General features: G+C 48.5%; 1 protein-coding gene across 4 annotated transcripts in view; it reads left to right on the forward strand.

Annotated features, from left to right (window-relative positions):
- Positions 1–810: 810 nt before the first annotated feature.
- The window catches only part of PIEZO2 (piezo type mechanosensitive ion channel component 2), a gene marked incomplete at its 5' end in the record, with an annotated part of 334,873 nt that continues 320,422 nt past the window's right edge, over positions 811–15,261 (forward strand). For all 4 annotated transcript variants that reach the window (XM_082668432.1, XM_082668434.1, XM_082668433.1 and 1 more), the window contains one exon: positions 811–874. In XM_082668432.1, the coding sequence (XP_082524558.1) occupies positions 811–874 (64 nt within the window). The remainder of the gene's footprint in view (positions 875–15,261) is intronic.

The following is a 15,261-nucleotide window of genomic DNA, read 5'->3' on the forward strand; positions in this document are numbered from 1 at the left end:
GGGCGAGGCTGCGCTACGCGGGGCGGGGGCGCGCTGGCCGCCGGGAGGCGTTCGGTTTTCATTTTATTCGTTTAAGTCGAGGCCGCCGAGGAGCCAGTGGAGCCTGAGCCTCTCGCGCGCTTTCGTCTCGACTTCTGCCCCCACTTGCGTCCCACAGAGGACCCGTCAGCGAGCCCCGCGCTGTCGGGGATGGTTCCTTGCGCCGGGCCGCTCGCGCCCAGCTGTCTCCAGCCCGAAGCCCGGGGGCGCAGAGGCTGAGTCGCGCGCCACTGGGGGAGACGCCGCGGGGCCGCTCGGGGCCGGGGCCGCTCTGGGAGCCCAGGCCGAGGGCCGGGCCGGGCCGGCAGCCCAGGCAACTCGCTTCGGAGGAGGCTCGGTGGAGAAGACTGTCTCCCACCCCCGAGCGACAACCTAGGAGCCGACAGAAGGACAGCACGCCCTTCTCGCCCCTTTCCTCGCCGCACCGCCTCGCGGGACCCTCCTGAAGTGCCCCGTACCCCGCCCCGCTCCGGCCTCCGCCACCCGCTGCAGAAGCCCCCGGCGCCGGATCGGGGAGTCCACACCGGATGGGCCGGCCGTGCGGGGTCGGGCGCCCGGCGAGTGGGCTTCCTAAGGCCTGCTGAGCGGCGGCCGGGAGAGCGGAGAGGGGCGGCCGGGAGTGGAGAACGCGCCCTCGGGGCGCACAGCGCGGCGGCTCTCGCAGAGACGATGCCCGGGCGGCTGGGAGCCGCCGGCCGCAGGTCTTAGGCGGGCATGGGCTTGGCAGCCCAGTCCTAGCGACCCTCTGCTCCGACTCGCCGGACGGACGCGATGGCCTCGGAAGTGGTGTGCGGGCTCATCTTCAGGCTGCTGCTCCCCGTCTGCCTGGCAGTAGGTGAGTGTTTTCCGCTCTCCGAGATTCCAGGGTGAGGGGGCGGGCTTCGGAGCAAACCCGGGTCACTGGCTCGAGTGCCCGGAACCCGGTTCGGAGAACCCGCGCCGCAGTCCCGGTGCCACAGCAGGGCACTGGCACTTTCCGCGTCGGAGCGCACGAGCGGGGTCTCCACGAGCGGGGTCCCTCTCAACGGTCCAGCTGCAGAGTCCGGGCGACCGGGCCCGGCCTGTGCTGGAGACTGTTGAATGTAGTTACACGTGGAATTTTTTTGTGGAGTACTGACTCGTGCACAAAGGATGCGAATCTGGCTGGAAGGCAGTTGTAGACCCCCTTCCCAGGATCGTACAAGAGTCCCCCTCCGCCTGTCCCTAGACGCAGGGCGCACGGTGAACCAGTCAGTTCCTAGGCCACCTCTCCCCTATCCAATATCCCAGCCATTGTGACGGAAGAAGGGAAGGACTCAGGTCGTTCTAAAAAGAACAGGAGGGCGCCAGGAAGCAGTGCCCCGAAGTTGCTTACTTTCTTTTTCTCTCAAAAAAGCCGCTACAACAAAAGTGCTGGTCGCGGAGGCTGCAGACACCAAAACCCATCCCCCACTCCGGCGCCGTCCAGACAGATCTGTCGCCGGTTAGAGAGTCGCACTGGGACTCCGAGACTTAAGGGAGGGCCAGAAGGGAGCCTCGCCAACTCCCAGGCAAGGATCTCACTATTTCTACGCGGTTGGCAGGGCGTGAAAAGCCACTGGGTGTCAGGGCCAAAGACACGGGCCCGGCGGTGGGCTTGGAGTGAGAGTTGCCAAGTTTCTCCTCTAGTAGACCGCGTCTGCTACACTGAACCCCACTCCTAAGGTGACTGTGGGCGCTTAGCTCTCCCCTGTCCCCATCAGAGCTAGAAAAGAGAACACTTCTTACCAAGTAGCAATTGCATTTATAAAGAGAGCCTGACCTGTGCAGAAAAAGCTACCGTTTTCCATTTTGCCAGAGGTGGAGGAATCAAGATCACACCTGTGCTAACTGTTTTCTTTGAGCAGGTAATCGAAAGGGGGCCCTGGAGGGGTTCCTGAGGGTTGATCCCAGCTCCCGGGGGGGATTTTGTAGTCGAGTATTAACACGCAAGACACCTCCGCGGAAAACCGAGAAGGCTTGCGGAGTGGAAACAGCTGGAGGCGAGAGGCCTGATCCTCGGGCAGGAGGAGGGACCAGCACGGATGCCAGCCTCGGCCTCTTTGCCACTTGAATTTCAGGGCAGGACCGTTTTGCAGGGATCTTTGTCCTTGATCATCGCTCCTCTAGGTGAGGAGCGCAGCTCCCACGAAGCTGCTGAGGGCCACTCTCCCCGCCAGTTTGCTTGAGTTTGAAAAGAAAAAAGCCTTTGGGAAAGCGATCTGGGGAAATAGCGCGGCTGCTTCACAGGTCGCGTCCTGTCTGGGGGCCCGCTGACGCTGTGCCTGGCTCATTCCCTATTTGCCGACTGGACGCTGGAGCCAGGGTTAACCAGGGGCTTTCGGTGTGGGGTCGACTCGCGGTTGTCAGTGAGGTGGGGAGTGGCTCCCCCGTCTCGGCGGGGTGGCAGCTCCCGGGGACTGTCGGAAGAGTCAGGCGGATGGTTTCCTGCGGCGCACACCTAGCGGAGCGAAAGGACAGCAGGGATTACCAGCTGATGGCCAGGGACCTCGTGCTGAGTTTGGCGCTCGCAGGACCCAGCTCGCTTGCCCCGATGGTCCGCGGCCGCCGGAGTGGGGGCCGTCTCATTCCGACTCATCATGGGGGTCTACACCGTAAAGTCCTTCTGCAGGATTGTTGAGCTCTGCCCTCCCGAGGGCCGGGGCGCGGCACACTCCCAGGGGCTCCGGGAGGAGCGGCGACCACGGTCGCGTGGTGGGATCCCGCCACCGCCCGGCCCCTTTGCCCCTCCCCCTGGCCTCCTCCCCGCACCCCCGGGCCCCGCGATGTGGTCACCGCCCGAGGAGCGCTGGGTCCCAGCCAGGCTCGCCCGGGGGCGGGATGCGCACGTGCGCCCAGTGGGCCCCCCCACCCCCCGACCTTCCCGGCGGGAGGGCGGCGTCCGGGGACAGAGGAGGGCCGCGTCGCCCGCCGCCCTGCACCGCCTTCCCTTCCAGCTCGTTCCTCTGGATTCCCCCCGCCTTCCGGGTTCAGGGAGGCTAACCTGTGTGTGTGTGAGTGTGTGTGGAAGGGTGCGCGCGGGGTGGGCCGTATCATGTTAGCTCCTGTGGCTCCCCACTCCCGAGAGGAGGAAGGGGAAGGGCTTGGACCTCGGACCTAGCCCCCTGCCTGGATGAGAGCAGAGCTCCTGGCAGGACCAGAGCTCTGACCCCCGACTGACCCCTCACTGGTCGGTGAGGAAAGACAACCCACTTCCGAGGGCTAACTCGCCTTCTAATCTTCGTACTTGACTTGCAGGACGAAGGCGGCTGGGTGGGTGTCGCCTGATTCGGGCATGCAATTCTCTTCTATAGGAAGTGGATGTTTTCAAGGTTATTGGAGGGTTTTCAGGTCCGCCTGCTCCCAAGGTGCTACTAAATCAAATATTCAGGTTTCCCTAATATCCTGGGCATGGAAGAGTGCAGTGATCCGCTTGCCATTAGAATCGATTTTTACGTTTTAGCCGTCTATTTTTATATCTGGCTAAGGCAGCCTTCAAAGCCAAGCATTTGCAGAAGCTCATGCATTTCTCTTTAAAACCACTCCTCCAACATCATTTCAATGGACTGTTGAAATGTTTCTGCACATGGATGCCCTAGTCTCTTCACCTAAGGATGGATGCTAAAAATTAACTGCCATTGTGTTTAATTCGATGTTTGAGTTCTTTCTTTTTCTGTAAAAGAAATTTACAGAGAAATGATAAGTGAAATCAGGCCTCTTTTACACAGGTTAGGTGGCTGTTAAGTGTTTAAAGCAGAACAAAACTGTAGTATAATATAATATAATATGATGTCATATATCACATGATATGATATATATGATATGATATAATATGTTGTTTATCATCCAAAGTGGACATCCAGTGGCAGGTTTTCCTATATCAATAGAGACTGAAAATTTTAAAGATCTCCAAAATTGTCTATGAGTACTTGGGTAGCCACCCTGATTTTTTTTTTCTTTAAACCTTACATGAAAGAGAACCTAGACAAAATCTTCCATAATATTGTGCAATCTTTAATAATTATAATAGTATCTGGTCACTGTTGAGCACTTCGGAAATATTTTTACATTTATTTTCTTTTGGCTTGACTCTACTGTCCCACCCAACTTTAAGTATATGGTTTGAGTCCATTCCTGGGTTGGGAACCAGTTGGCATATTTTTATTCACACGCTGCTGACCGTTCATTTCATCTTGCCTGCTGTTGCTTGGAGTCTCCTAATGTCTTTCCTGGAAGAGCTGACTTATTGTTATTTTGCGGGGAGGAGAGGGGAGCCTGGCTTGGACAGAACAGATTGGTCCAGGAGGGGAAGGAGTCACAAGGCATCGCGAGTTTATGCTTCCCCTAAATGAGGTGACCAGAGCCGAACAGGAGACTGTGTAGATTATGAAAAGAATCAGCCAACCAGCTAGTGCTCTGAGGGCAAGTCACACTTGGATAGTATTGCAAATCCACCAAGAATCTCTAAAATTCCCTTTAGAGATAGCTGGATTAAAATGAGCAAAACTTTGGAGTCACTTTTGGAATATGTACGAGTAAGGCTATATCTAAACGTAATTTCCTCTCTATTGTGTAATGTATTTACCCCTGTAACGCGTGTCATTTTGTAATAACACTTACACGTACTCCAAGAATTACCAATGAGCAGGGCCTAGAGTCTCCCCGGCCTCTGCTGTAGCTGTCAGAGATAGGCAGTCTCAGCTGCTGAAGGATGCATTGGCAGCTTCAATAGCACTTTCTTTTCCATCACACCTTCTCAGCCTTGGACAGGTGTATACTATTTATCACTTTCAGAAAGGACAAGAGTACTAGGGAAAAGGACTGGGAATTTATAGCTTAAATCTAAAATAAACTATTTCGTAAACAGACAGGCAAGATCATTTTGTCACTTGGGCAGTAAAAGCTGGAGCCATGTGTCCACCTCATAGTTTGTCACTGGGTCTGTCCCCCTACAGGCCATGTGTGCCTGCTCATCATTTGGGGAGGAGGGTGCAGTGACTGGGCAATTTAAGAGACCTCCATTCACATCCTGGCTCTGATTGCAGAGTTGGTTTGGCTTGTTTGCTTCTCTTCCTGCACGTTGGAGATATTAATACCTCCTTCCTGCACACCTTGGGTAATGCCTGACACGCAGCAGGTACTCTTAAAGGGAGGGATTATGACTGCTTTTGTGAGTATAGTGGCAGGAAGGCTTGAGGAAAGTCTGTGTAGAAGTTAACAGACTAGCAGGTGGTGACATGAGTCGTAAGGAGCCTGAGTTGAGTAGATGGGATTCGTATGAAAGCAGTTTAGTACTGAAATCTAGAGCTGAATTATGCGATTGAAAGTTGGTTTGTGTGTGGCAGGAGGATTTTTAATGATCAGGATTTTTCTCGACATTTTATTCAATATTCTATGTATCTGCATTGCATTCTAATTAAATAATAGATTCTCCCTAGAACTATACTGACAATGTTTACTTTTGTCTTCCTGACGCTATGCCATCATTTTCATAGTTTTTAATATGATCTTATTTTTCAATTTCTCTGTGTTTATTACATGGATATTTCCCTTTCAGATCCTATGCTACTAATTGTTAATTGTTTATAACGTTGCATAGTTACAGTATAATATTATAATTTTTTCCATAAATGTCCAGGAGAACTTAGAATAATGTAAGTGTAGCTGCATATTTAAGAGCGGTTGATTGAAGAATCATATGATGATACGATGTATAGAATATAAAACAGTAAATTTTGTAAGATTTGTAGATTTACACAGTTGTTTTGAGGACATGCCGTCAGATCAACAAAATAAAGCCAATATCTGATTGAATGGAGGCTAAACACAAGGTTGAATTGGAAAACACTGAAACAATATTTGGCTGTAAGAGATAAACCTTAGAGGAAGCTTATCGCATTCACCAGCCCCTCACTTGGCCTCTTAGACCCATTAGGACATGGCAGGATCAAGAAAATGAGGAGACCCCACGCTAAATATCTGTTCAGAGAGCACATCAGACACAGTTTGTAGCAATTTCATAATTTTTGAACTGTCCAATAACTAGCCAATAGGAATTCAAGAGTGATAACATACAAATTTGCATTTTTCCTATTTATTGATAGATTAAAAAAACTATACATACTATCAATTTAAAAATGTTTTTCCAGGCTCCTGCAGAGCATACAATTTTGGTTTGCTTGTTTTCATCATATGGAATGGTGATGTCTCCTGATTCATAACCTGCTATTTTTGAATTCTTCTTTTCAGCTTTACTGGTAGACACACGTTAGCATTAAACTAGGATATTATGGGGGAATATTTCAACTTTTTTCTATGTGAATTTCAAACTTTCCACACATTTCATAACAAAGAATGGACTGGGTGTATCCGTGTGGTTAGTTCTGTGACAATTTCACCTGTCACCAGGGCGGTGAAGGTTTTGCTGAGACTTTCAGTGCTGTCTTAGGGAGTTATTTTCTCTATGACCCAAACTCAGAGGATTCTCCCCTGGGCACTTTTTCCCTCTCTGAACTGCCCCCCCCCACCGCCACCACCCCCCACCCCCTAAACTTGACTCCATCTATGTCAGGCGTCCTGTCCTCGCCCTGAGCCACCTCCCGTGTGCTCAGAGCAAGCTTTCCTTCCACTCCTGAACCTGCACATTTCTGATGAGACGGTTAGTACCACTGCCCGCAGGTTGGTACCACTGCCCGCAGGTTGGTACCACTGTCCAGGTCACGCCCCGTGTTCATAGATGTCCCCTAGGTTTGTCTTTGCTCTTTGGCCTTGGCTGGCAGAAGTGTTGCCTGGGTTCACATCCTGTGTGTCCTACAGTCTTGGAGGGGCCTCAAACTTCCGTCTTGGACTCTTGGCCTCTGTCCATCCTACCTGTCCGCTGAGCCATGTGCCTTCCCCAGCTTGAAGCCCCTTCCAGAATCTACTCTGCGGTGAGGAGAACGTGGCCCTTCTGCCCATCACATCCCAGCCTCCCCACAGCAAATCTGGGGGAGCCATGTGGCCACGCCCACCTCCACCACGGGGCGTAGCCTCAGCCAGGCAAATGTGCAATCCTGGCCTGGGAGTGAGGAGATTCTTTTCTTTGGGTGACAGATGGCCCTTTCAGCCCGTTCTAAGCAAAGACGAGTCCCCTTTTCAGTGTATGTTCTCAGGGTAATGAGGCTGAGATGAGACGAACTTTATTTCCCTCACGTGGCAGTCGGGTTGCAGTGCGCATGCTCACTGCGCTCTGGGAGGTGGTCCAACGGGGCCGTCAGAGCTCTGCTGTCCCGCCGGAGTTGCATCCATCCCTGTGGCTCAAGTTCGCCGTTCCCACGTCCACGTCCAGCTGGAGGATGGACGGAGGATACACAGAGGGACCCCCTTCCTCACCATCCCAGGACACAACCTGGAGGTCACATGACTCACTCCTACTCACATCCCATTAGCCTGACTTGGATAATGTCATTTACCTACCTGACTGCAAGGGAGGCTGGGAATGTCATCTTCATTTCAGCTGGTCATGGGCTTCTGCTGCAGTGATGAGAATAGAGAAGGGATACTCGTGTACAAATCTCCGTCTGTGTCTCCTGTAGGTGAGGGTGACTTATGTGCCTTGCAGACACCTCTGATTTTTCTACCCCGCCATCCGCCCTTGGCTTCTAGACCCAGGACCAGACTCAAGTCCCAGCAGCTCCCGAATGTGAGGTGCAGAATGTGAGTCTGGAGGAGGTGCACTACCCTCCAGAGAGCTGCCGGAGTTTCCCGATTTATACCGACATCTGAGGACTGTGTAGGAATGGGTGCTGGGGGTGTGGGATAATGTGGAAGAAGCATGAAGCTGGCTCTGGTCGAGCTTATTGTTGTGGAGCCACCAAGCAGCGCTTGTGGATTCTGGACGTGAGGAAAGCCGCAGGCTCAGCTCACCACAGAGCAGCCCACCCTGAGGAGGGACCCCTGTGCTGCCAGCTATGCCTTCTTCTCACTTTTCCCACCACATTTCCTTGAGCCACAGGTCTCTTCATCTAAAGTGTAAATATCTGTGGAAAAATAAGAGGACGGTTTCTCATCCTTGTCCTTGTATAAGTTGGTTCAAATAGCTTGCTTCCCTACTATTGCTTAGTTGGCGCAGGATGGGCAACCAAGCTGAATGGGGGGAGCAGTGTGGGATGGTGGATGTGGAGAAGGTCTAGATGCCAGGGGTATCTTAAGAGGCCAGACTACCACTGAGCATTTAGGGGTTTACTAAGAAGAGTTCTGCTACGAAAAGTAGCACATCTTTCCTAGGACTAGCTCCTTACACAGGAAACAGAACACAAACATTCTTTCTCTTCCTCCTTCTTTTGTTTGTAGTGTATGGTTTCTGACATCCAAGGGGAAATATGCCTCAGCTCTAAAGCCTGGTTGTTTAGATCCCCATCTTGGCCTGTCATACTAGCTGTGTGATGTTGATCAAGGTGCTTAACCTCTCTGTTCTTCAGTGGTTTCACTTGTAAAACGAGTTGTTAGTAATGGTACCTAGCTCAGAGGGCTGCTGATGGTGCTTGGAAAGCCCTTGGTGCAGTGCCTAGCCTGTGGTAAATACTTAATAAAACTTAGGTCTCCTTATGAGTTGAAAACTCAGAATTTAGGCATTATTATTAGTCTGAGGTGAGTCTGAGGACCTGCTCCTTTGGGGCAAGGTAGTTTCCACGGGCAGATAATTTGCAGTTGCAATAACTTCCAAGGAAGCTTCAGAACAAGACCTGATTTGAAGACAGTCTGTGTCCCCCGCCCCCCAACCCCCTAGTCGGACAGGCAGGGAGGCCTCTGTGCCACTGCTCGTTGTTACCTTTGAAACCATGGGACGTCTGCTCACCTTTAATTCTCCTTCCTAGGCAGGCTGAATGGCTTCCTCTGTGTTCACCCGGCACTTTGCTTCATATAATCACGGACTTTTAAATTTTTTTATTGAAGTATAGTTGATTTACAATATTGTGCCAATCTCTGCTGTACAGCAGAGTGACTCAGTTTTACACATATATACATTCTTTTTTTAATATTCTTTTCCATTATGTTTTATCCCAGGAGATTGGATATAGTTCCTCGTGCTATACAGTAGGACCTTGTTGTTTATCCATCCTAAATGTAATAGTTGCATCTGCCAACCCCAAATTCCCAGTCCATCCCTCTCCCTCCCTCTCCCCCTTGGCAACCACAAGTCTGATCTCTATGTCGGAACCACAGAGTTTTGTACTAAGTTATGTGATCCCACTCTTCCTTTCCACATGCCTGCAAGTTCAGGGACCCCATGTGATCCTTTGTCACATCCCCAGCACTAAACTTACTGCATAACACACAGTAGGTAGTAAATAGATATTTCTAGGGTTTTTTAAAACTGTAAAAATTGTATCCCATCATTACCGTTCAGCTGTCCAGGCAGGGCTGTGACCCACAGTGAACACCAAAGAAATATTGCCAGCTGATTGATTAATGAAATCAAGGGCTAAATTTTTTCCCTTGAATATTTCAGAAGTCTGAAAAAAGAGTTAAGTCTAGCGTCTTATAACTATGGGTTTTTACATCTTTGAAAATAAAATTCATGACGGTCTAATTTGAATGTTCTGCAACTTTCCTAAATGTGAATTTTCTCAGTAGGACAATTAATACCTTTTACTTGCTTTGCAGTGAATAGAGAAAGAAAAACCTGCTTGACAGTGGTAAAGCTTGCCCAGAGCATCATCGTTGAAATGCATATGATTTTTTAAAATGTTTTTAGCTCTCCTTGAACCACACAAATCGATCTGTTTTCTGTTGCGGTTCAATTCCCGGAGTCAGCAGTTTTGGCCACAGGTGCAGAAAAGGAGGAGGGATGGAGGACCGTAGCAACTGAGAAGCTGGAGCAGAGCGCCATGGAAACGGGTTATAGATCCACGCAGACCCGAGTTCTTCCTCCTCCTGCTGTCCTGGGACTGTGCCCGCCTGCTGGCAGGTGCTGCTCTGGCATCTTGGCGAGAACACGTCCCCTGCTTGGGGATCCAGGCAGCACGTATTTTCGGAGGCACCCTGGTCTGAAGGTCTAAAGACCAAGTCTCCATCCTGTTAATAGCGAGCTATGGGACTTTGCCAATTCATGGAAACGCTCTGTTCCTCAATTACACTATCTAGAAAATGAGGTGTTAGAGGCTAAGGAATATTTTCCTGATTCTCCAGTAATATTTCTGCACATACTTTCCTTCAGTATTAGAAGGGATGACTAGAAAGCAGTACTTTTTAGCCAACACATCAGAATTCTTTCATCTAAATTGTTCTGGTTTCTTAATAACCATCAGACTTAACGTATTTCACACTCGATCTGTAAGAATTGTTAGGAATTGCTAAGGAAAATAATTTTCTATCATGTTAGGTATTCGATGGAGCATTTTTTAGAACAGTTGGTTATGAAGGAGACACACTCAAGCTGAGGTTTTGCAATCCTCACTTTTTGGTGGTTTTCCCTCACTTGCTGCCAGCACGGTATCACATAGAGCACACACCCTCTGTGATGGTAACAGCGAGAACTCCAAACTGTGTGGTCAAGTGTGCTGTAGAATCGGCTGTGTGTGGCTTTGCAGAAATAAAAGAATTTTACCACCTGCAGTTTATGATCAGACATGTCTATAAAGAAAATCAAACCACATGGAGTTACCAACCGAACTGAAATGAAATTGTCAGGGCGTAGAACTGTATAGACAAGATTTGAATCAGAGAAAGATATTTTGAGTAAAATACTGAATTTTATCACAAAGCATAACGTTTCAGTGACCTCACAGACCTTCTGAGATCTTAGCTGGGCAGTTCTGTTACCCAGAAAAGGAAATGGGAGGTGGCACAAAAATCTCAGGTGTGTGTAGGACAGGTGAGAGTCACAGGTGCTTCTTGCCCTTCAGAGCCTCCCCCTTCCTATTCCTTCCCCTCCTTCCCTCCTCCTCCTACTTGACTCTTGGCCTTGGGGCCTGAACTCAGAGTGGCAGGTGAGCAGTGAAGCATCCTCAGGTAGAGCCAGACCCCCCAACCCTGTTCCCGACAGAGCAGCTGCAGCTCAGGCCTGGGCCGGACCATTTTCAGTCCGGGAAGAGAAGATGAAAGGTCAGATGACGAGGCTGGGGGGAGAGGGATTGCCATAAAATGGGGTTTATTTCTGGAGAGCCAGCATTTTCCAGAAGCCTCCGGCTCCCTAAAACTTCTCATTAACAACCACAAACCCCTTCAGCAGTAATTTTCGAAGCGTCATCACTTTTGCAGTTGCATCACTTTGGAGTCACAGTGCAGCTCTGACCCGCGGTGGCAGGGTTGGCCTGACAACCCTCACCTCCTGCACTGGGCTCAGCTTATAATTACTCTGGGTTATTTTCAAACCTGAAAACCACCCTCAACAATTTCCCACCATCGAGGTTATTAAAAGGGATGTGGCAGCGGCCCCAAACGAATTTCTTAAATTGGGTACCTAAGTACTTTGAGCAGTTATCTTTAGAATAAGGGTATATCTTCCCAAAGTTACTACCTCTAAGGGAACAAATCTCAGATGTTACTTTATCCTTGGGACAGTGATCGGTTACTTATTCCAATATGTCTAGACTCAGGTTTACCTTTTACATCTAGTCCTGGAGAGTGTATTTTAAATGTACTGCTGATCTTCCAAAGAGGGAAAAGATGCTAGTCAAGCAAACTCTGTTTAGAATAACTATGCAACATAATCACATTTTATACATTTGAATATGTATATAATGCATCTTCTTTAAAAAAAGGTATTTGAAGTGTGGTTTTAATGTTCCATTGGTGACTGTGTTTCTTCCCATCACTCTTTAAAATATTCATCTGATTTTGGCCGACTTTTCTTGCCCCTACCCTGTTGTCCATTTCCCAGACTCACTAGAACTCGCAGTGATCCAGGTCTGTCCACGTGCCCAGGCCTTTCTGTCTGAAGGCAGCACTGGCTCTGGTTTACCCCAGTGTCAAAGGAAGCTCATATCTGGTTTTCTGTGGATTTGTGTCTTGTGATCACTTCTGACGTGCTTGCTTTCTAGGTTTCTTTATTGGCTGTTGCCCAAGAGGAGCTTGACAATGTTTAAAAGTCTTATCTTGAAGTTCTCTGAACATCAACATTTACATTTTCCCACCTGTGAATTCCTGGTTCAGCTATCGGCACTTTGTCCATCTCAATTTTCAATAAAAACATAAGATATTCTTTTGTTACCTAATTTCTTCTTTCTACTTAAAAATTAAGCAACACGGGAGGCAAACATAAGAGAGAGATTTTCAGGTTATCTGTGCGGTCTGCAGCTTGGAGCTGTCTGGTCACTAGTTTTCATTCTCCCACCCTCACTAGATCCCTCTGTACCCACTGCGGGTGGTGTGAGGGCCTCAGCCCCTTGGGTTCTTGTTTCCAGGGTGACAACAAGCTACTAGGTGTTCATTCAGGGTCCTTGTGGTTTATTCACTCATTCTCAGTGTGTACTTCACTGTGGTTGCTTCGTAAACACACCCACCATTTAGCATCACTGTTCTTGTGTCTTCTTGGTATTTGTTCCACGATGAACATATGTTTACTTCCTTTTCAACGTTTCTCTCTAGAGGGCATCACAGGTACCCATCTGACAAGTGGCTACGTAAATATAAAGAGTGGCTGTCTCTCGCCAGGTGGAGGTTCAAACTTCATAGACTCTCAGATGTGAGGTACCCCAGACATAGCTCAGCACCCCGCCCCCCACTGTTACCCAGCCAAACCTGGGTCTGCTTGCCCCACATGCAGCAAAGCCGATCTGCTGACACGGTTGTGGTGAAGGAAAGTATAGTGTTTATTGCAGGTGCCGAGCAAAGAGCACGGGCAGCTCGGGCCTAAAAGATCCAAAATCCCCACTCCCCCACATGGCTTTCAGGGAAGGGAGTTTAAAAGCAACGTTAAGGGTGAGGGTCACAGGGTGTGTGATCAGCTCGTGGACCTTCTTCTGATTGGTTGGTTGTGAGGTAACGGGGTGATGTTTTGGGAATCTCAACCTTCTGGTTCCAACCAGTCTGGGGTCTGCATGCTTGTGGTCAGTGTGTAGTCACCATCCTCCACCTGGTGGGGGTCTTAGTTTCTACAGAACATCTTAAAGATATGCATCAGGTTATAACAACCTATATCCCTTCAGGAGGAACTAGGATCATAAGGTGACTTTATTCTCCTAATAATGAACTCCTTGAGCCTGCTCTTTGGAACTTGGGAAACACCAAACAAGAAGTAGGGGACGTTGAGGGGCTGGTACCCAGGAAGAACCCTGCAGGGTTCTGTTTCAGTTTCAGTCCCCCCTTTTCTTTGATTCTCCTCAATCCTTAGGGGAACAGGGATGGGACATAAAGGGAATGAGGTTTTGGACAGATTCATCACACAGTCGTCAGGGGACTCGGTTTTAGGGGGACTCGTTTTCACTCCCCCTCATCTTCCCTCAGTAATAACCAAGTCCTCTCCTCTTCTCCTTCCTCCAGCTTCCAGAACTTTTCCAGGGACATGGGCTTCTAGTCATAGGGCCGGGTCCAGCCTTTGCTGACCTCACTTGTCACTGGTGATGAAGACAAATTTAGGGAATTTCCTGGTGGTCCAGTGGTTAGTACTTGGCGCTTTCACTGCCGACGACTCGGGTTCAATCCCTGTTCGGGAAATTAAGATCCTGCAAGCTGTGAGGTGTGGCCAAAAAAAAAGAGACAAGTTTCAAGGTGGGTGGCTTCCCTGAGCCTCCATTTCCCCATCTGAAAAATGGCAGAACTCACATCTATCTCAAAATGACAGAAAGAAGTAAATGAAATGATGTCAGCCAGGCCCCTGGCTGCACCTGGCTGACAAATTGAGGGCCAACCCACTGCCCTGCCGCTTTTCCTTTCTCTCCCACGTGTGTCTGGGCCTCTCCCCACCGCCTGCCCTCTGAGCACTGTGCGCTGACATTGTCTTGGCTACTCTGACTCAGAGCCTTGAGGATTGGAATGCCTCCCAGGGTACCTGGTGTGAACTGGGCAAAAACCTGTTACCAAAAGGAGGGTGATTCTGAGCGCGGGGATTCAATGACTGATGAGGATAAAATACATCAGTTCTGTTTCCAGCCAGGGTGCTAAAGTACGTTTTCTGAGGAGCTCGTGGTGTTTTAAATTCAGTTATAATTCTTTAAAGTGATCTCTTAGTAAAATACACAAAGTGTAGGAAGGAGGGTGGATTCGTCTTCAACAGCGGTCTGTGTGGACAAAGGTTACTGAGCAGTGAACTGTCTCAGGTTTGCTCTGTGGTGATACAGGTGATAAACTTGTTTTCATTCTTATTAGATTTCAGAGCTGTACAGCGAACTCTGTATTTCTCGGTTGATTTTTTTTTCTTATTGTTATTTCAGACACAGAACTTAATGATCCTAAAATGTCTTATATTTTAAGTTGTGGAAATCTTAACTTTCCTACTGAATTGTGATTTTTGCAATATTTGAATTCTGTGAACATTTTCCCAGTTTGAGATTTAATTGATAACAACCAGATAATTTCATAAGAAATGAGGTGGAGTTGAATGATCTCCTTTGCCCTTAGGACATGGTTCAAGTTGAGTATGTTAGGTGTCAAACTCGGCTCCAAAGTGCAGGTTTTGAGGATTCTTTGAGGATGGCTTACTTAGTTGGATAGATATAACAATTATGGTTTCTTGATTTGAACATTTTTTAAGAATGAAGTAAGGATGAATGATTTTCTGCTAGTTGTTAAGTGAGCCAAGTAGTGAGAATTCAAAAGTGGTACAAGAGACTATCCTATTTTGTGCAATGAAAAAAAATCCCAAAACATGATACAAATGTGAGTCTCTGTGCTTATCTGTAATATAAAAATTAATAATTTTGTAATAAGTGGAAAGACATTAAGCAGAGTAAATAAATACTTTTCAGTGTTTAATTAATTATTTAATCTGATGTCTGAGGATATTCAAAATTCCTTGAGGGTGTTGAGAAAATTTTCATGTAATAATGCCAAAATTCCTGCTCAGAAGAACGTTTTCAATTATGTGTCATGTAAATTTCTAGTACCTTGGGCAGTGGGCTGTGCTATTTTAGCCTGACTCCTGATACAGTTAGAATGAGTTTATGATCATGAGTTATATGAAGTTCTGATTTAATTGCCCCGAGGTTTGAAGCTACCTTTGCAGTTCCACTAGTGTCTTATACAACATATTATGATTTCCACGGCAGAACTTGCAGGCATATTACAAATGTAGGATCCTACTAA

This window comes from Grampus griseus (genome assembly GCF_964374135.1).
Source record: "Grampus griseus genome assembly, chromosome: 12".
NCBI lineage: Eukaryota > Metazoa > Chordata > Mammalia > Artiodactyla > Delphinidae > Grampus > Grampus griseus.